The 23139-nt window shown below is 39.5% G+C and overlaps 1 protein-coding gene across 1 annotated transcript; it reads right to left on the bottom strand.

The window, feature by feature from the left end:
• Nucleotides 1-1303: 1303 nt before the first annotated feature.
• Nucleotides 1304-23139, bottom strand: UPF3A (UPF3A regulator of nonsense mediated mRNA decay; the record flags this gene model as incomplete). Its single annotated transcript, XM_079545795.1, has 10 exons — nucleotides 22816-23139; nucleotides 22374-22480; nucleotides 15107-15213; nucleotides 12742-12840; nucleotides 12541-12651; nucleotides 8505-8560; nucleotides 8255-8413; nucleotides 6216-6376; nucleotides 3284-3578; nucleotides 1304-1477 (listed from the first exon to the last, which is right to left on the bottom strand). The coding sequence occupies exons 1-10, from the start codon at nucleotides 23017-23019 to the stop codon at nucleotides 1304-1306; spliced, it is 1473 nt and encodes a 490-aa protein (XP_079401921.1). The 5' UTR covers nucleotides 23020-23139.

Here is a 23139-nt window from a genome sequence, read left to right as displayed (position 1 = left end):
TTCTACTTATGTTTTTTTTTAGAGTACAGACAAAAAAAAAAACAAAACAAACTACAGAAGATCAGTTCTTAAAATCATAGTGAAAATCTTGTTGCTTTTATTCACATAATGCTTAATATCTTGGAAAATACAATCAATAAGTTTTCAGTTCTAGAACAACTAAATGTTATGCTTAACAAAATGCTAAAAGAGGATGTAAAAAATAAATGAATGTCTTACAATTAACTTAATCAACACAGCAGGTCTCGGTTTTGGATGACTGTGAAACTTTCAGCTGTAAAAGATGAGTGAGTTTTGCCCTTCCATAAACATGCAGCTGTTGTTGAAACCGATGGAAACACTGTAAATATATATATATACACACACATATATGTATGTGTCTGCATCAGAGGGCAGAATCTGACTTGGATCTTACAAAATGGGACTTTGCAGCTGACACTCGTGTTTGTTTTTCTTCAAACAAATCGAACTCTCACGTGTCTCACATTGTCCAGATCCTGCAACCGCAACTCACATCAAACATCAGCATATAAAAGGTCATCACTGTACAATCACTTTTTGAAAAGTCAGTGTCAAAACCATAAAAAAACCCAGCTAATTTAAGAAAACCAGATGCACTGTTTAAGTGCTGAGGTTTGTGTTAGCTTTTTTCTGCTTCAAGTACAAGAATCCATTAAAACATAAAAGGCAGAAGTGGCTCCAAAAATGACAAACACTCTAACAACACACTTGTAGCTTTACTAACACTTGTTAGACGCTGTAGTTAATTGAAAAACAATGTGAACACAACGAGGTACATACAGACACCCACTGCCATTCCTGTGCCCTGCAAACACTGCTGGCTGCGGAGCTCCCCGGGCTGCACGGCGCTGGGCAGCACCACCGTGTGCAGGAGGGGGCCCTGGGACTGCCAGGCACCTGACACACTGCAAGTGCTTCAGGCCTCACAATGACACAAATCCACATTTTGTTTCTTTAGACTTGGAAAGGTGAGATCGCTTCTGAGGTTTTCTATAAATATTCCTTTAAAACTATTAGAGATTTGATATCTCAAGGTGAATCTAATAAAACATCAGACTGCTTTTACATTGGGCAAATGGTGTTCGCTCTGCTTTATGTAAAAAAGCAATCATATCCCTTTGTTGTAAGATACTTTATACATCTCCAGTCACTCTTTCCTTTATTTCAGAGGAAGTAAGAGAAAGCTATGACAATTTTGTTGATGTTGGGCTTCTGAAACAGCTCTATGTGGCGGTTGAATCTGAAGTTCATCCCTTTCCACAAGCCTTTCCTCCAGTTTGTTTTATTCTGCTTCCTCACTCTTCTCAGAGCCACCTCCCACTGAGTTTTCCACCTCATATTTTTTGTCAAGAGCTTCTTCAGAAGACTTCCCACTGCAGTCGTAGGCTTTACTCGTGGATCCCGTATGCGTTCGGATGCGAGCCCCTGGCTGGTACAGCTGCATGGCTGGGCGATCCTAGGGGGGAGCAGATGAGGTTAACTCTCTGAGAAACCTGTGTGGGATACACAGGTGGGGTTTTAAAGAGATTAGTTTTTGTGAAGAAAGCAGATTTTGTGTTAAATTACTTCATGTATCATAAGAGCTGGGAAAAAATGAAGAGTAATGAAAATCAACTGAGTATTTAATATCTGTCTTGCTTACAACACTATTCTTGAAAGCCAAGCATTTTGAATAAGTGAAGAAAGCTGTAAAAAGGAAAGATCTTATGACACATTTGACATAAACAAGGAGAAATACTGCTGGCTGTTATCAAACACAGTACTACTATGCATGCCTAGATAAAACTCTGAAATATGTTGCTACTTTCACCAGCAGCAATCAGAAACGACAGCCACTTGCAACTTGGCAGATGAGTGACAAATATTAACTATAAGCACAATGAAATGAGACAAACCAGTGGGCCCATTAGCAGATAACGGCTAGAAAATGATCCTCAACTGAATGTGTTCAGTGCTGCTGACTCAGTCACATGTGTGACCCAGCAACACGCTGATTTGACCACTGGGAAATGGGAGAAAAAGAGGAAAAGAGACCTTGAGCCTGCAAACAGGGAAGTTCCACAGCTCTTGCGAGTGCTTTTTATTCTTGAAATTTCAAGAATAAAATGTATTACAGAAACGCTGCTTAAGAAGTCTTTTCCTAGTACACTGTTTATTTTACTCACGCAAATACCAGTTTTTAATGTTATGGAGCAATCCATTCACCACAACTACAGCTTTTTGATCAAATTCTTGCATTAAGCTTTGCAAACAAAATAAGCAGCCTATTTTAAAACAGCCCTTTTTTTTTCCCACAAACTGACCCACACAGCTTGCACAGTGAGTCCACCCGGGCCAGCTTTGTATGTGATCCATATGGACTCATGCCACCACGTGACCAGCTCACTCCTTGGCAGCTCTCGCCCCCAACCCGTATCAGGAATTTGGTTTGAAAGAAGAGATTCACATGCTGAATAAATTTCTACACAAAATAATGTTTCAGTCATCTTGTGCAGAAAATCTAGGACCAGAACAGATAGAGAATGAGGTTGACAAGGATAACCACGTCCTGAAAAGACTCTGGCACATCCATGAAATCAGAGCCTGAGAAAAATGATGCCCATGTCCCTGGGAGATGAGGAGGGACAGCTCTGCTACACACCCTGCTACCAGCCCCATTTGCACTGGTTTTGCACCTGTTCTTTCCCTGACATTGAACACAAATCCTAAGCAAACAACATCCTTCTCCAACTGACAGGTATACAATATTGAAGAAATGGCACATTCCTCTAAATACCTTCTACATACCTAAATACTTTCTGAATTAGCTATTTAGATATGTCATTACTCACGTTATGTCCTTAGTGATGTCCTGGCCAATTGTAAGGGCTTTATGGGCAGGGTAATGGAAACACAAAGATGAGCGTGCCACAGTTGTTGAGTTTCATTGCAAACTAGAAGTGTAACAATTTTTAATAGGCTCATAAAATACAAGGCTTCCAAGAATAGCATTCTAAAAATGCTAGGATTGAAAGTAAGACAGAAGGTATTGTTGAATATGGTACATAGAAATCAGCAGAGACCTGTGACCGTAACTTATTTTAACTGCTGTTGTTCTTTGACAGCAATAAAAAGAAGTTGGGGTTTTACTGAAAATGAAATAAAGAATTGTTCTGTCTTTTTTTTTAAAAAAAGCATCTTTATGCTAAGTTTGCAAAAGGAAAACCTGTGATCTTGAAGCATATTTAACTAATGAAAGATTATCCTAAATGAATAAAAGAACCTTATTTCTTATGCGCTCCTTTTTGGATGCCATGTCATCACACTTGTCCTCTTTACCCAGTTTGTCTACTGCCTCCACAGTGAAGCTGTAGTTGTGGTTCCCTTTCTTTCCTCTGTCTTGGTTGTATCCTTTCCCCCATTTCAGCTCTTCTTCAGTCCTTCTCACAAACTTGTCAAACTCATAGTGAGTTCTATGCTTTCTGCCATCATCCAGTCGATACCTTTGCCTTTCAGGTTCTTTTTCTCGAAATCTTCTCTCCAAATCTCTTTGCTCTTTGTCACTATCATTTTGTGACCTGTATGAATGTAGAAAAAGAAAGGAAATCCAAGCAATAAACAGCTTAAAAAAAAAAAAGCTATTGACATATGGAATACAAAGCTTCATTTTGTCTTCAACAGTCTTTAGGTCAGTTATGTATGAAGACTTTTTCCTTTAATAAAGAAGAGTTACGTGCAATTTTGCTGAATGTCTCACTTATGTATATCCAGCTCTCCATGATGCATTAAGTTCAGAAAGTAGCAAATAAAACTTTGCAAGCAAAATCTGGTTTTTGTGCACCTGCTGTGCTGCTCCAACCTTTATCCCTCTCTGCAATCCCTTACGTGGTTCCCCAGTGCTCCTCACATAACCCTGTGCTGCATCACCAGGTCTTGCGGCCGCTCTTGAGAAGAGCCGTACCTATGGACGAGCGTGCTGCCTTGAAAGGAAGCATTCAGGGCCCAAAGGAACTGTGCACATCCTGCACAACCATTTATTAGCAAAAATTATTCACTGACAAACACGGGATCTTCGAGGAGGTATCTGTGAAAACGAATGCTTGCATTCCCAGCATTTATTTTGTCTCCAAACACTTTTGCCTACCTTAATATTTCTTTTTGTTGGGCATCATTACCTTATCACAACGTAATACTTAAATTTATGCTCTGCTGCAATGGGTTTATATTATAAAGACTCTTAGTTTGCAACATTTTGCTGCCTGTCTGATACAACCCTCAGCTCTCCCATTCACTTCATTGTTCCAGTTCAGCAAGCCTGCGCTTCTCTCATAAAACAAAACTGTAAATATTGAAGGAAGATTACAGAGCAGATTAAATTTTAAAAGCAGCAAATATGGGTAGTTTCTTTTTGTATGTTTCATACATTTGAATGCTTAAAACTGAAGGTCCTAGCAAGGCTCTGCAGCGTGTCGTGACCAAAGACAGAGGGCACACCCAGATTCGCTGCTGCAGAGCTTCCCAGTGCCCTGCTATCTCCTCCTGCAAGTGATGGAGGAACACTTGTGCCCAGTGAGAGGGAGACAGACCCCACCTGCAGTGTGGCCGGAGCAGCTTTCTACAGTTCAGTCACAGAGAAGAGGAGTGGAAACAAAGGGATAAGCAGTAACTTGATTACAAAGTAAATGTAGAAAGCTATAGCTAGCAAGCCTTACATCAGCCCCTCATGTAGAGTTCCAAGTTCTGGTTTATTTCTGTGTCAATAACACAGTATCTATTAACCCTAATAATCAATAGTCATGATGAAGCAAGCACTTGGAAAGACAAGGTAACTTACTGCACATGCACAGCCAAAAGGATTCTCTTTGACACTTGGAAAAGCTATACTGATGCCTCGTTAAATTTACAGGATCAATACTGAAAATGCTATATGGCAGAACATAAAGCTTAGTCCATAAAAAGCCTTACTAGCAAAAAATTGACTTGCCCCTACGAGCATTTTTGGGCACTTTTCCTGTCCTGTTTTTCCTTTGCTGAAGAACATCAACTCAAGATTTCCTGAATATTTTCATTTTCCACCAGAGAATGGAAGTTTTCAGCACCTTTCAGGACCTTTCAGAACACGGCATGCTGAAACTTTGAGCCCATGTTTCAGGTCCCTGGTCACAGATAAAAGAGATGAGCAATATATGTAAAACACTATGGGTGAATCAAGTGTTTTACTTAGCAAATTTGTTGGGTTTATTTTCCATTGTTTACAGTTCTTTACTTTTCTGTTTGCTTTTATGAGAACATTTGCAGCTCCTGTATGCTCTTCACAAAACTCAATAACCTATGTGGAGAATGGCCACATTTAAAGTACTCAGCCTCCTACAGCGCAGTCCTGATCTTTGTCTGACACATCACATATACAACCTTAGGTAAGCTATTTAAATGCTGTGTTCACCCATATGTACAAGTTACACACACACATGACATCTCAGACGCAGCTCTTTCATTTTGCAAAGTACTTTTTTTGAGAGCTCAGTGGAGAACACAGTTGGAAAAGTGTTATTTATCTTAGCAACATTGCTCTTACATTACAGCTCTCTTGGGTGAATCCTGCTCACAGTGGGACACAGACACCAAAGAATAGAAGAGAGAATCAGCTGCTGAACACTTCCAACATACTTTGAGTATACAGTAGCTACAGAAGCGAGCTATACCTCGTTCCCACTATTGAGTATGCTACACAAAAGGCAATGAGAGACAGAGACAACCTTCTGCAACTATTACCTCCGCTATTTTGCCAGTGTCCCAAATCAAACACAATCATCTGCTTTTTGCAGCGAAAATAAAGAAGGTGTGATGAAAAGAGAAGACTGGAGGCAGTTTAGACTTTGACACTGGTAATGGAAACGGGGCTTTACCCGAGCTCTTGATATGGAACGGGTGAAATAAGAATGAAACTCTCAATTACTTTTCATGCAGAAATCCTTCCAATCTGGGATTTCAAAGCATTTCACAAATAACAAACTGCATCCACTATTACTACCATCGGGTCAGTAAGTTGTTACTAAACACCTTTTACAAAAAGGACAGTGAGAGATTCATACACATGCAAAATGAAACCAGCTCCCTTCTGATGAACACCCAACCAAGCTCTTACATCCTGGCTAAGCCTTCAAATCAAAGGTTTTTGGAACTAATTTGGAGCCTCTAAGATAAATAATACTTACTTCTCCTTAAGCTCTTTTAATGAACCTTCCAACGACTTGGATCTTATACTCCCAGGTCCAGGAGACTTATCCCACTTGTTTTCTTCAGTGTCAGCTTCTTCATCTTTTTCTTTGTGCCTCTCACTGGCTGGCTCATCTCCTTTTTCAGGCTTCTTAAGAAGCTAAAAATATTTGTTTATGTTATGACATAAAGTTATTATCTTTATATAACGGACATTTTAACAACGTATAGAATATAACAACGACCTGTTCAGATTTAAGATATCTTATTAAATGCTGTGAATATCTTTTATAAAGTATATATTTTTAAATGTTATTTTTTAAACAGCAGTTTCCTTTTGGTAAGGAGGTGCAGTCACTAACAGGCATTCACCAGCATGCTTTGAATTTGTCAAGAATATTGGAGAAAGCACTTACCTACTCTTCTCTCCTGAGTTTTATGTATAGTCAATGATTTCTTAGAAATCATGTAACAACAGAGCTCAACGTCATTGCCAATAAAATAAAAGCAGAACCTCTACAGTGCTACAAAAAGAGCAGGATTAATAGTTCACTCCTTCAAGTATTATATATAAAATATGTGACATGCTATTCGGGACTGATTGGCATGTGGAAATTGGTGCTTCGTATGAATACACCTTAACAAAAATACAGACTGAGAGAAAATGAAGGAGTTAGCAGGAAATATTGTATTACTTTGTAACTTTGGAGATTAAACCTGTCAAGAATTCTGTTAATTCCTCAACAAATAATCCACACAGGGTAGTATCTAGAGTTACAGCAATAACCTCTATAGAAGGACCAAGTGTCTCAAAGTAGTCTTCTAACATTTCAATAACGAGTAGAATATCTCAACAAACTTTTCATTCCACCTTTTTTTTTTTTCCCCTGAAAAGTTTTTATTCTTCAATACCTAGGAGAACCTACAATGTTTCTCTTAGGTAGTATTTTTCCTTTCCTCAGGGACAGAACTAGTTTTCAAGGTCACATTCCCATAGATGACAGATCAGAAATACTAGGGCTTTTTGGACAACAAATTTTGGGGAACATCTCTTAAAGGACAAGTCCCTTTTGTTCTGAAGTTCTAGAATGTTTGCCCTTACACACAAATATGAAAAAAGTGTAGCTGCTTCAGAACGTGCTGTTCCTATAAATTTAGATGGAGGCAAGTGTCTGAGATGAAAAGGAAGAGGAGGAAGCTACATAGCTTTGTGGTTTGACTCCCTCACAAGATCTGGAGTGAATCTGTGCATCCTTGTATTAGGCTACAGATTCTTACATCAGTTTACCTCATCAAAGACCTACCAAACTTTTCCAGCACCACCAAATTTAAATGAAGTGAATAGGGTTTTTTTTTTATGTTTCTTGTCTTATACAAAGAAGGTTTTAAATGTGGAGACTTAATACCACAAAATGCATCCATCTAAGTCATTAAAAGCACATCCGTTCAGAGTGTTAAAATATAACACAGATTGAAATTATATATAATGTTACTATATACAATTAGTACAGTTATATATGATAATATTTACACATTCTATAAAATTAATGTATAATTATAACATTATTAAAATATATCCTTATTTATAAATTATAACAAGCCTTTTTAATAACTGGGTAAAAGGATACTATTAAAATAAACCAGTTCTGAGCATAAACAAAAAACACCCTCAGCACATACGGCTAGATTTACACGACAAAGAGCTAAAAGCCATATTTGCATTAATGCTCTGATGTGTTAGCACAGAACAATCTGGTTCTGCCAGGTTATGTCAGCACAGAATGTGGCATTGTTATATAAGGACATACTCACAGTTGCCTGTCACTGTAACTGCATTAGCACATCGTTGCACCTAAGGTAATCAGTCAGACTTCTCAACAACAGTGCTCAGCCTAACCCTTACTTTATTCCTCCTTCCAGTAAAAATGACTTTGCTATCACCACACCATACCGTAGTACATAGTATAAACAGCCTGAAACCAAAGGAACTTCTGAGTAACTTCAGCAGAGGAGGTTTGCTTTGGTTTTGTTCAGGTACCTTGATCCTTATCTCTTTGTCAGAAATTTTCTTATGTTTCTCTGCTTCTTTCCTTTTACGTCTTTCCTCTTCCCTGCGTTTCCTTTTCTCTTCTTCTCTCAGACGCTTCTTCTCCAATTCCCTCCGCCTTCGTTCCTCCCTTTTCTCCTCTCGAATTCTCTGAAGAGTTCAAAACGATTAATTGTGAATTGCCCAAAGGAAAACCACTTGAAACATAAATGTTGAACTTCAGGCAAAAATCTGAACGTACCTGCTTTTCTAATTTTCTATTTTTAATATATTCCAAAAGGGGTGTTGTTCTTCTAGCTAAAACACAAAAAATTTGTGATATAGTGTTCAACTCCTAAAATATGTACTCATTTCTTTACTTCAGTACTAATCCCTTCTTTCTAACTTTATCTGCAAGAGAGCCAAATAATATATAAACCTATTTATTTTATATGGATGGTGTTCCCATCATTCCATTTTAGAAGCACATTATTTGGGATTGTTGGTTTTTTTCTTTTGCTGATAGGGTAAGAAGCAACAGAGATATGTTGCTTGATTATTTAACTTTTAAATTTAAAATCATATATTTTCAGAAAATGGCATTTTTCTCTTGCTCATCAAAAAAATAACCGTGTTCAGTATCTAATTCTACCACATTCCTACTACTGTATCTATTCCTCTTTTAACTTTTGTACATCGAAACCTAGTTAGATTGCTGTTCATGTACAGTCCACATATCTCACATATCACTCTTCAGTCCCAAATTTCAAAGTACATTATGAAAGAAACATTCTCATTCACATATAACATTTCCATTGGACTCCCATTTAGCATTCACCATTCCATGGAAACACAAGAATAATAAGATAAATAGGATATAGGATATAGGATATAGGATACAACAAAGTGTCAACAGATTCAACAAAGCTCTGGTTTCCCAAATAACATATTTGGGTGATCATTTGCTGGATCACACAGCCATTCTTATGTTACAGAACTATCTTCACACCCCAAAATCAAGCCTAAGTCACTTGCCTGAGCCATCCTCAAATTCTACTGAAGCTTGAAGACATCATCAAATTTTGTATCATACATAAGGCACCTACGATTGTCAACGCTGAATTCAAATTTGAACCCACATACTGTGAGCAGAAAAGAATGTTACAGAAAATACTTAGCTAAAAAATGCTCTACAATTTTTATAGTCTCTGCCTGAAACCAGAAGAAAACAGCAAATGATACGATTTGGAAGAAAGAACAGAAAAGGGAAAAGAAAAAAAGAAATTCTCAATCAAATTTAAAATGGCGTAGCCGAAATCCAAACATACCCTCCTATCCCAAAACCATTTGAATGTTTTTGTTTAGAATATCTAAAAAATTAGATTAAGAGCAAAAAACAAACAAACAAGAAACCTAAACAAAAAAGCTTTGTTGTGAAGTTATGAATTAATAAGTTTCATTTGATTCAGTGTTTATCTTTAGCAAATATCAATGTTCAAAAGCAAGAAGCAAAACTGACTTGCTGGTTTGGGATATTCCTCTCTCTACCGCTATACTTCCAGTGCTTTTTCTTTCTTTCCTATGTGCCCACAATTTCTGACAAATTTTAGGTCCTCACTGTCCTCCCTTCCAGTCTCCCAAATCTGCAGCTCTGTCGCCCTCTCCTGCCCCTGTAAATTCCCTGTCTGAGCATCTCTGGTCATTTCCACAGGCTGGAATGGACCACAGATTGTCACCAGAAGGTATGAGGAAGAATCTGCCACACCAGGGGTCCAGCACCTGATTCTAGACATGACTAAGGCTGCAGTGCAAGGGCTTGGATCAGAAATGGCAACATGGAAGTTCACAGAAGAGAGGCAGTGTGACGAGTACTATCAGAAGAGGAAGATAAAAAAAAGATGCATATCAATAAAATTTGAATCATACTCCCCTCATTTATAAGCCTTACTCTAAATAAAAATCTAAGGTTTTTCTGTAAACGTTTAAGAAATGTTGAAAGAAAATAAATTACAAAATGAAGAAATCCATCAGCAACAACTTTTATATTTTATCTTGCTTTCTACAAACAAGCCAGAAGAATGAGCTTACCTTTATCCTGTTACAGAGAAATTCTGTTTTATATCTCTCTGTCACACTGAAATTGAGGAGCTAACGCATCTGACGTGATGCACAAACCATGCTGGCTTGCAGTAGCAACGCTACCTGGAGAAATGCTGAGAATGTAAGGCCCAATTCTGCCAACAAAGTCCTGGGCACATCTTTCATTAACTTAAGTAGTTATGAGTACCTTTGAAACTAGACATACACATAACCTAACGTCTCACACGCTTTTGCTATAAACTTGCCATCCACTGAAGTGATCTATGTTTTTGTACTGGTAGCAAAAAACAACTGATTAGATTTTCTGTGGTTTAACACACACAGACTGTTAACATGCCTTATGTCGAGCTGCTTTCAGGCAACTTTGTTATTTTGAAATCTGTGGCTCTCAAAGCTGATCATCTTCGCTGAGAGTCAGAGTATTTTTAAGTTCGTCTTTCTGGAAACTGTAGACTTTCTTAGAAAAAGTTGAGTGCTTGTGCTCTGCTCTTAAATACTAGGATGATTTGGGGGTAAATAAAAATTACTGGGGAAACTTCCATAGTGAGAAGAGCCACAGTGTTACTGATAGCAGAATTTGCTAAATGGCCACAGTTCTGTAACTTCCATTTCCTCCACACTGTTGAAGTTCCACATCTTCCCAGCACACTATTAATTTATGCACATGAAGACAAACTAATGCTGCTCTGCGTAAATGCTTGTTACACACAGGGAGCAAAAAAAAAAAAAAAAAAAAAAAAAGAGCAGGCTACTTTTAAATTATAAAGAAATAATAATAGCAAAAGTTGTTTTTTGGTTGGTTGGTTTTGGGTTGTTTTTTTTTCCTAGCAAATTGTCACACCAGGGGAAAGAGTGAGTGCTCTAGAGGTTGTCACTTAGAGGTGCAGCACACCAGTAATCCCTGTTACCCTGAAAGTTGAGTTCTGGCAGCTGCCAAGTTCCAGTATTCTGGAAAGAGTTATCTGTGTTTCTCAGTGTGATGTAGCACTATTATTTAGAGGCTTTGAAAAGACATAGATCACATCACATCTGCAATGAAAAATAGGTCTTCCCTACCAGGAAAATTTTCTCTTAGTAATGTAAGAGTTCTGAAAGAGCTTTGACAAGGTGCTAAAATGCAGAACTACTCCAAGCCAGAGCTGGGCAGGGCTCCTTGCCCTTAGCATGATGGTAGGGAGGCTTCATCACCTGTGACCACCTCCTGCAATGCTTACTGCTCCTCATCATTCATGTCTGTGCTGCAAACTCCTTTAACAGCTTTATTTTTCTCTACGTAGTTCAGTTTTCTAACAGTCCTAGCAATTAAGATATTCTGACCTCAGAAAAACGTGAGCAGTCAGCACTGCTGTGCTGAGTGCTGCATTTCATCCCATCTGCTTTTTTTTTTTCCACGTCTTTCCAGGTCTGTTTTGTGCATCTTCTAATAACAGCCTTCTTCTACATGTTTGCTGATAGTCAAATAATAACCTAAAGCATGGCACTGCTGTGGAGTGTTACAGTCACTCAGTCAGTCCCATAAAGGTACTCTTTGAAAGACTGAATTGAAAAGAAGACAAAGCATCATATTTCTGTTATACAGCGCAATATGGATCACAGCACAGTTTGCCCTTCGTTGACAACACACTCATGATTTGTGCTTGTAACTAGTAATATTCATATTGCTGAAACCTGTAATTGAAATTTGATGTAATTTGTTCAGGAAGATTTCAGTGATATCTTATTAAAGATTCCCCATAAGACTGTGAAAGTCATGCTGCATGCATATAGAGAATAAAGCGTAGCCTTTCTTTCAAAGCTTTTGCAAAAGCTTGCCCATGAGAACAAAGGTCATTTCATGTTTCACAATAAAAGCAGCTAATGCCAGAGAGCAACTGTTAAGCATTTAGCTATTTTATCTTTTGAAAATAAATCTTACATCTTTTTATAACACATCTGTAAGCAGTTAGAAGTACGAAGGACCTAACTGAAGCCACTCCCCATGCACAACTTCTGGTGAAGTCAAGTGATTCCATGCACAGAGCCTCAAAAGAACAGGAGAGGTGTTTCCTCTCACTACTTGGCTGGGGAATAAAAATTCTAAGTGTGATAACCTCGGCCTCTACCAGATTGAACAGGTCATATCATGCAGGTAATACCTTAAAGACATAAAAATAATATATTAAATATTCTCAAAAATAAGAAAAGTCAAGAAAACAGACCAATGAGTTCCCTTGTTTTGGCCTCAATCTCTCCCAAAAGAGTCTCAGGATTGGCACAGATTTTCTCTTCATCAGCACAGTAACTTTCTAAAAATTTCCTATATTCTGGGTCTGTGAAGATAAATTTTTGAACTATGTTAGTACTTCACACGACAGAAATGGAATCTATTTTCCACTGTGACATCATGAAGGTATGCTTACCATCTTCAATGCTCCCAGCTTTGGCATCTTTCTTTTTCAACTTCTTTTTTGAAATCTTCTGAAATGGAGCAAATTCAACCACTGCAGGGTACTCCAAACCTTAAAAGAGATCATCACTTAATTTTTATTTTGGGAAGCATTCCTTGTATTCAAGTAAGGTTTTCCAAACCCTTCAAATCTGCGTTGGGTAGCCTTACTTGAAAGCAAAGGTGGATGTTTCTAAATTCCCATCCTAAATTTCTAAGGACAAATCGCACATGGCTGTATTTTGGATTCAAAACAAAATACTTTAATATTTGAATCACATACTTAAACATTATTATTATTACATTATTATTTTGACATGCTAGCAAAAGCTGTCAAAATGAAGATGGGTGCTGTTGCACAGTAAAAGTTTTACATTATCATTTATAATTCTCTTTCAGTTCTTCAAAGATTGCCATTGAATAGAAAAAACTGACATCAAATCTCATGCTGACAAACGAGTAAGTACTACTGTGAGGTGAATTTTAAACAACTGAGCAACTTATGTAACATTTTGTTGCCAGAAATCTAAATTTAAAAAAAAAACCAACCAAACAAACAACTGGCTAATATACAGTCGAAAGAAATGCTGCCTTCTTTCAGAATTCTAAAACTCACAGTGTACAAGTGTGTGAAACTCTTCCTTCCGCTTTCTATTATGGTGAACTACACAACTTCTAGTTTGTGTTTATTGGCTAGATTCTTTGGTTTTGAGTTTTGCCTTGCACCCTGGAATCGTCTTTGGATTGCTGTGAGGACAGCGTGTAGCTTTTGAATTTTGCCTGGTTTCCACTTAATGCAGGTTCAAGACCACACTTAGCTCAAGTCTACTGAAAATATGATTTAAATCTGTTAACCATTCTGAACCTAGTAATCCTTATTTTAGTTTGAGCCTCATAAATGAAACGCTGCCACAAGCTTCACTAGAAGGCACTTGCAATCCAAGCTTGGGCTTGATATTTGCAAACAACCATGCCAAACTGACTAGCTGTCTCCAAACTCAGTTTTGTAGTGTACACAATATTCTGGCTTCAATCCAGCATAACATTGAGGAATGTGCCTAATTTAGACTACGTGGAGTCTTGGCAGAATCATAAAAATAGTTTATTTCTACTTCAGCTAAAACAACCCAGCTGTTTCAGAGAAGAAGGCAAGATAAAACATGAACATTAAGGAACTCTGTTAGTAAGGAGTTGCCCTGTCTCCTACTTTACAGCACAATTTGAAATCTGGCAAACAAATACAGTGAGGAATGTGCTGTTCTCCACCTTTGGAAAAATCTATCCAAATCCAAGTTAGAAGCTTATCACAGAATTAACTGGCTTGGGTTGGAAGGGACCTCAAAGATCAGGTTGCCCAAAGCCCCATCCAACCTGGTCTTGAACACTTTGAGTGATGAAACATATGAAATATCTGAGGTAGGAAAAGCTGCAAAGATACTTATTAGTTTGGCAGACAGCTTCAATGGAGAATAACTCTCCAGTAAGACCAGACAAGACTATTTCACAGGACCTCTGCAACAGTCAGCACACAAAATAGACAGTGTTCAATAAAACCCACAAATCAAGGTTCCTTTTATACAATCCATGCAATTTTTAACAGAATCTGCGAGTGAGGCAAGGAACAGCTACAGTAACACACTGTTTCTTGGCTATGGCTGCTTAAAACTATTGTAGATCAGAATTTATGCACACCTACATTACAGAGATCTGTTGGACAAACTTGCAAACTGAACATTTCAAAGGCGGCAACTAATCTCATCACTCCTTTGCTTGCAACTCAAGATGTTCAGGCTCTTATCGACAAATACAGGTAAGCACACAGAGTTATGGAAATCAGACTGAAAGCATCTGAGGTTCAATCAAACATAAACGCTCTCTGAAAAGTCAAGGCATACATATCTCATATCGTGCAACCAAAATGGTGAGGACAATGGTTTTGGTTTTGCTTTCTCAGCAGGGGAATGCATAGCACTGCTTTATCTCACAGAAACACACCAAAGAATCCAGCCATTCGTGCTTGCAATATTTTGGGTCACTGTTGTGATGAATTGTGAAGCTCACATAAGATAATGAATAGGATCCTGACAGTGTGCTGCTTGAGTTACAAAAATGCAGATGAATTGTGCACACCACACAGACAAGTAAGACTGCATGGACAAATACATTTTTCACTTCATTATCTTTAAATAGCCAGATTTTGCTTTAGTGTACTTTTATGTAATTAACTGTATATTGGGAAAAAAAAAAAGCTTAATTATAAAAAATGAAATGAATTAATGTTCTAAAATGGTATGTAGGTATGTATGTATTCACATGTAATATCTTACAAATAGTCCAACCTTTATTATCAATGAAGACATAGCCATCAAAGCGATCTCTAAAAAGAAGGATGTCCTCAGGATTTCTAAAGTTAATGTATGCTCTTGAGTAGAGATGAGGATAAAGGCTGCAACAAGAAACAATGTTATTTTCTGTTATTTACTATTCCGTTCAGGCCTGGAAAAATGAAATAGATAGATCACACTGCCATTCTCATTCTCTTTGGGAAACGGCTACCTTAATCATGCATACTTAAGTCTCTACATACATATAAAAATATCTATTATATCTATCAACTCGGTGACCGAATTCCTGATACAACTGTGAAATTTATTCTGAGCAAATGTTTCTAGCTTGTTTTGTCTCCTTAAATTGCAGAGCATACATTTCCATTTCGTAGGATCAAAGCTTGAAGTCTATTTGTTTATGACTTGAGAAATGAATAACAGCAGTGCTTTTGGAGAACTTCTTGGGCATGATAGGAAAGTCTTCCATTGCTGACACAGTAGAAGTAAAAGCTTTCAGTGAACTGGAAGTCGCCAAGCTATCACTGTATTTAAAGAGATTCCCACCTTAAAGAAAGATTAAATAACCTAATACTTGGCAAGCTAATATGCTGCATTCCATACAAATAAACTCAATTGGACATGTGCACGAATATGTATGCAATGTCTAATTGTGGAGAAAAATTACTGAACAAATCAAAAACCTTTTTTAGCAAAAGAAAGAACAGGTACTTACCCAATATAATTGTGATCCTTCAAGAATTTGTTGGCACTGGTTCCACTCTAAATATTAGCATGCCAGATCAAAACCTCAGGGCTGGCACACCACCTCCACCAATGGAACTATGGTAATGTAATGCATTACCACTCATCAGCTAAGTGTCAGGTGCACACTTAACTCTCTCTCCCACACAATTATGATGTAAAAAGGTTTGGCTTAATCTACTTTTAGTGATGTCTGCATGTTAATACATTTTTTTAATATACTTGAACGTATCTGATTTGAACGTGAGCCCATAAATTTAATATATCTGTGTTCATCGTACTGCTGCCATACAAGCGCTGTCTTAAGATAAACTCACCAGCAGCAGCAGAAGACAATCAGCACGCACAGTTGCAACCAGACTTAAAATCACAGCTATTTCAGAATGAGATTTTCACATCCAGTGAGAAAGAGCAAAGATAGAGGTCACGTGTGTGGCATCTCAAAGAGTAACAGTTACTACAAGACAAGTAATCATTTTCTCTTTTTCAGATGTGCGTCCATGTGAATTCCACTTTGCATTCTGCAAGGTGACCAAAGAGCAGCACTGCTGATATCTAACCATTTTGTAAAATGCCCCAACTTGTGCTTGACATCGTAGTCAGGATAAGCACTTAACAAAGTGCAAGAGCGCTTTTCTCACTTAGATGTTTTACAAGGTGCCTCTAAAGCATGCAGAAGATGCGCCTTCTAATTCTATGGAATTGTTATTTCATACATATTTATTCACTATTTTGACACTCTAGGAAGGGAATAGCCTTGAATGAACTGCAAGCAGGTATCACAGAAGCACAGGATGGCTCAGGCTGGCAGGGACCCTCTGGGTCCCTCTGGTCCAACCCCTGCTCCAGCAGGGCCACTCAGAGCAGGGTGCCCAGGGCCACGGGGCTTCAGAAGATCTCCAAGAAGGGAGGCAACCACAGAAATGCCTGACTGGGCACAGCTAGTGTTATGCTGTTGACACAAAGCAGTGCTGAAAGATGCTACACAGAGCATGCTTCCTTATCCAGCACAGCTCGCACAGGTGGTACAGTCTGCTCGCAGGAAACATCCAGACAGCTCAACCAAATGAGCATGGGTACATATGGCTGTGCTTTGCCATGGAGTTCTTCCACACACCCTGCAGAGTTCTATGTTATCAGATTTGCAAACCTCCGGTCTGCACATGAAACACAAGGCATCTCCAGGAGCGCGTGGAGTCATTAGCAACGTGCAGTGCAGCTGAAACAAGCCAGCTTCCATCTCAGTGTTTTCAAAGCAAGAAAAAAAAGGATGAAATTTAACAGCTTTCATGATTTTTAACAGTATATACTGTCAAAAAGTAATATTAGAAAACTCTTTAGAAAACAGTAAGAGTTGCAAGTGTCTACAAAGAAGGAAAGTCTACTGTGACACTTCATAGTTGTGCTGGAGGAAGTGCCTCTGTGCTGCGTAACTGCTGCATAAGCAAAGAAGTCTGGTAAGTGATGGCTCCCAGGAAGGAACAAACCTCTGTCACTTCAACAATACTATTCCTATCTTACACTCCAAATGTTCTTTAGTGTAAAAATGAAGTGAGACCTGAAACTGGAGATTGATATGGTTATACACTAGAAGTACTGAAGATTCACCAAGCAAAAATAACCTTCAGGGTTAGCATCCTAATCACAGAATGCTTTGAGGTGGAAGGGACCTTTAAGATCACTTGGTTCCAACCCCCTGCTGTAGGCAGGGACACCTTCCTCTAGACCAGGTTGCTCACAGCCCCATCCAGCCTGGCCTTGAATGCTTCCAGGGAGGGGGCATCCACAGCCTCACTGTGCAACCTGTTCCAGTGTCTCACCACCCTCACTGTAAAGAACTCCTTCCTCATATCTAGTCTAAATCTACTCTCTTCCAGTTTAAAGCCATTCCCCCTTGTCCTGTCACTACATGCCCTTATAAAATGTCCCTCCCAGCTTTCCTGTAGGCCACTTCAGGTACTGGAAGGCCACTATAAGGCTCCCCCTGGAGCCCTCTCTTCTCTAGGATGAAGGACTCCAGCTGTCCCAGACTGTTCTCATACAGAAGGTGCTCCAGTCTTCTGCTATCATTGCTATCTAAGATTGAGAAGTCCTGAGTTTGAGATCCTAATTTAATGACCATTGCAGTGCTTTATCAACCCTCAGTTTCCACAAAACTAACTGAAAAAAGCTACTTCTCTGGCTCGGTGCACAGAACTGCTTGGCCATAGATTTTCTTCTTTTGCAGTAACTTATTACTCACAGTTGGACACATAAGACTCATGAAAAAGAAATGAACATACAATTTTCTTCATTATTTCCTTCAGCTTGCACACCAACACCATCCATCTATTTCCCATCTGATTTGGAAATATTATCTTTTCCAACATAGGATTTTTCTAACGTTTTTTGCTTAGACTTTGATATCAAAGTATCTTTCAAACAGAGAAACATGTATTAGTAAGAGAACAATGTGCATCTGGAACATGTAAATGTTCTCTGGACACAATCCCTGGAAAGCAAGGATTTAGACTTCATCTTCAAAAATAAGGGATGCAACGTAATTGAGATACATTTTAAGTCTTCAAGAACTTCACATCAGCAGAAACATACGAACATACTAAAGCATGCTTGTCTACAGTGTGATATTGGTATGCACAGTAGCACAATCAAATTGGATTCTCTCTCCATTACTGTTGCCATGTATCAGGGTAGAAGGTGACAGACAAATAGCTGTGACAATGCTCAGAAAGTACACGCTCCTCCTCTGGTGCAGCCACTTCTACAAATAAAGAGCCCGTCCTCAAACGCGAGTGGGATATCAGTTACATAAAAGCCTGATCTGTGTTTCGGATCCCTTCAAGCTTTTTATCCAACAGCAGCAGTGCACCTGAAAAAAGAATGCATGAAACTCAACTTCCAAATGGGAAGCTGACTAAACCTAGCAGATCAGAAATGCCTAATAGCGGCCTGGGTTTCAGGGACCTTCCAACTGCAGCTGCCTGCTCCAGATTCTCTCGCCTTTTATCCATCCTCTAAGAACTCAGCAGTGTTGCTGAGCAGCAGAAAGCACATGCTTCACATGGCTGGGAGGCAACTGTGGCTGCCGTCCTCTCACAGGAAGGTACAGTCCAGCTCTCCGAAGACACTGGAGAAAACACAGCTTTTGCTCTGCAGGGCTTTGCCTTCCACACGAGTTCCCCAGGCAGTGCTCTACAAAAGGGACCCTGGGCCCTGCACGTCTCCTCCTTTTCTCAATCATCTGCCAGCACAGATACCACCTGGGATTTGAAGTTCAGTTTTGAGATTGCATGGCTGGTTTTACCATCACACAGCTGGTTCTCTTTACCCATGTTTACTTTCTGTAATGCTGCTTTCCATCCACATCATATTTTGGACAGATGCACTGCACATGATGCTGGCATCTCTGTGATATTAATTACAGGAATTTCTATGGAAATAACCCAGACGAGTCTGACTATTCACATGTCTTCACTTCAGCATACAGTCTCTTTGCTTTCTGTTGCGCGCTGCAGGATACTCAATCTTTTAGGTAATGGGCATTTTTATAACACTAACTACAACATCCCTTTAAACTTTTATGACAATTTCTACAACAAAAATGTTCTAAAAGCTATCTTTTTCTTATCTTTTAGCACCATTTTGTAAGAAGAGACAGCAAGGTTGTCATCTAAAATATAAACAGTAACATAAAGACAGCCATCACATTCTAGTTAAAATACTTACCAGCTTATCATTTGTGGTGCATGTACATATATACATGCACATGCATTAATTATTTTTAATTAAAAATATAAAAATAATAAAAATAAAAATATAAAAATAATTAAAAAAATACATACATATATTAAATACATATATAAAATCAACATATAAATTTTGGAAACTCTGTATCCTGTAAACTCCTCCATCCAGTCATGCGTTTAAGCATAATTTTGGATCAAACTTGGTAACTCTTTGTACACCAAGCTAAAATCCACTGGCCTTCATCGTTGTCTCTACCTATTGCCATTCATACAGTGGATGGTACTGGCATAATTTTTAATGAACTGAGCTTTCCCTTTTTACAGATAGAAAACAAGCACAATTTGTCTGGCAGCAAAGAATCAGCAACACCGCAGCTGTGGTGACCAGCCAAGAACCACTCCCTCCTTTATCACACCACAGGTGATTCCCTTAAAGGTGTTGTCCTTCAGTTCCTGCGTGCATGCTGCCATCCTACAGTAGGAATGCTGTTTGCCTACAATAATCCTCCGCAAAACATTGGGAAGCACCTATGATGGCAGAGGAGAAGTGTTGTTTGCAAGATTCTGTCTTTGATACAAGGTAAGGCATCAACTACTTGACTGGCTTCCACAGAAGCAAAGCTCCTGTTCTCATCTCTTTACTCTTACAACATTTTTAGTGAGTTCTACAGTCGCTGCCAGTCTTGAGGGATGACCCAAGTCCTGCAGGAGCAGAGCTCAACCGCTGCACTAGAGTTTTAGAAGGCTCACAAACACGCACAGCCTTAAAAGAATATCTAGAAGATGTAGTTATTTTTTTGGCACCTGAGAACAAGACCAGACCACCAAGTAGGCAGCCTCTTCATTGTCAACTACAGGTAGCATGCTTATCAAACCCTCCTGAAGGCCACAGAATCAGTGACAAACACACTGCTTTGCTTGTATTTTGATACCAATGTACAAGAGAGAAAACGGAACTTAATGCAGTGAATCAAATGCATCAGAAAAAATGAATGAATTACAACACAAGAGTCAAACTTTGTGAAATGATTTTACTGAAATGGATGTAACAGTGTTACACAATAATGACATCTGAGTTATATGAAATTGTTAAAAGTTTTACAGTTTGGTTATAATAACAGGACATTATAAAATTACAAGTAACCTTTATCACAAGAACAGTAAAACTAGACTTGATATATGGATGCATATCTTACAAAAACACATGGGTAGACCACAAATGTTTGTTCTGTCCTGTGGGGTGAGATGACCTTGGTAAGAAAAAAGAAGTCCTCTCTGAGCAAAACTGGTAGGGGATGCTTAGAGGAAATGTATAAATAAGAGGAAACTACAAAGTGACACTTCACCTACTGCATCATTTCAGCCATTTGCAGCCCAGGGACTTTGTAATTCAGAACTCACACCCTTGTGTTTAATAGGTCTTCATGGATTAATACTTGTATAGTTAAGTATTTGGCTTCTGAACCATTTTGAACCTCCATTTCTGACATTGTTCTCAAACACAAAGTTGCACAGCTTAAGAGTGAAAAAGTATTATGTCTGTATTCCACAGCTGGAGAAAACTGAATGAACTCTTACTAATTTCTGTTCTCTGAAATCCCCACATGGGGCTAAAATGTGATCCAACAGCAATTTAAGGACAAACTTGTCTGCTTCTGAATCATAACCTGTCCATTTGTATGCCTCACTCTCCTTCCAAAAAGTGTCCTCCTCTCTGAGTAGCTTCTCCAAGCCATTCTTTCGTTGGGTAGCATTTAATCTCTATGAATTCACTGCCACTCAACTTCCTGTATTGGCTGCTACTATGTGCCTGGTACAAGATCTAGAAAGAGTGGAATCAGTGGAAGACAAAAAGACCATGTATAGAAAACATGACCTGGGATGGGCAACATGATGCTGGGCCAGTAAAACAACAAATAGTCATAGAAAGCCAACTGTTGCCCGTTGCTTATCTTTCCGAAGACTGGTGATAACCTAGATTCTTATGCCAACAACTGCTTTGGAAAGTTAAAATTTTCATTTTTGAACTGGTTCCTGGCATTTGCGCAGTTAGGATGAAGACACTCTTTGGAGAAAGCAAGCACCAAACTGTCACTAAACAGATATTGGTTTCTTTTTGTGGAATTGACTCTGAGAGAACATGTATATATGTACATATATAAATATGTACGCCTATGGAGGATGATTCACCGCACACCAAGACAGGCTAAGCTGGGCAAGATGAATCACATCCTTTAGTTATTCTGAGCACAAGGAGATGTAGCAGATAGGATGCTTTGGTTACCTCTATGGTTAAATTCATCTAGAAATCATTCTGTTCAAAAGGGAATGGTATTTTGCCACTGTGATACCGAGTATGTTAACGAATAAAAGTTGATTACTTGAAAAAAAAAGTGGTATGAAATAAAGACAGGAATACATAAGCAAATTAAGAAATTGAGGTCGAATGGCACTCATGAAAAATTTGGTGATGTTTCCCCTCAGTTGTCTTTATCATAGCCAATAAACAACAATTTTTACTAATTAAAATTAAAAGCAGGGTGATGGTTTCAAACAAAACTATTCTCTATTTGCACGCAAAAAAAATTTGTTTTAAAACTGTTGAGTACGTATGGAAGAGGCAGGAATGTATTATCTCTGCAAATATATATATCCAAATATTTTATGTAACTTACAAATGGGCTCCATGGACAAAATAAGTAATTGAGTGTCCAAACTGCCTTAATTATGCTTTAAGCACCTGAAATCCTACACAGACAGCTCATCCTCACCTGGGATCAGCAGTGCAAAACTCAAAATAATCATGAGCAGGGAGAGGGTGTAGCTGCTCCTCCAGCTGCTCCTTGGTTAGACAAGGAGGGAGCCGTCGAATAACCACCTGCGTAGATAAAAGGGAGAGTTATCTTCCATCTGAATAGCACGAAAAAGACCAAATCGATCGCGCCGGTCCTCTTCTAAAAGCCCCTCCTTAACCTGGGAGCTGCGGCTGCAGCCTCAGCCTCGGTGTCCCTTGGAGGATCGGCGCTGGGCGGTACCCGGCAGCCCAGCACACCGCACACAGGACATCCGCGGCGCCGCTTTCCCGATGCGGCACGGGGGAAGGCAGCGCTCCCCACACGGTGCCGCGGTGCCTCAGCGCCCGCAGCCGCACCCCGCCACGAGCGAGGCGGTTACGCGCCCCCACCCCGCCACCCCCAGCCCCGCACCCCTCACTTTGCTCAGCGCCGTTTTTTTCTCATCTCGCAGTTTAACCGGCGCCGAGGGAAGCGGTGGGGCCGGGGACGGCGGCGGGTTGGGCGCGGTGTCCGGCTCCCGGCGCGGAGACTCCCGCCCCAGGGGAACCTCCATGGGTCGCTTCTCGCGGCCGCAGCCGCCGCCCCTCGCCGGTCCCAGCCCAGTCTCCCGCTCCGACCGCATGGAGCCGCCGCCCGCAGCGAGGCGGAAACCTCGCGAGAACTGCCCAGTTGCCGGGCGGAATCTCGCGAGACTTGGCTGAAGGGCGAGGGGAGTTCCTCCGCCCCCGGAGTAGCGACGGCA

Source organism: Tetrao urogallus (genome assembly GCF_951394365.1).
Source record: "Tetrao urogallus genome assembly, chromosome: 1".
Classification (NCBI taxonomy): domain Eukaryota; kingdom Metazoa; phylum Chordata; class Aves; order Galliformes; family Phasianidae; genus Tetrao; species Tetrao urogallus.
This window is presented reverse-complemented; position numbering and strand designations above follow the sequence as displayed.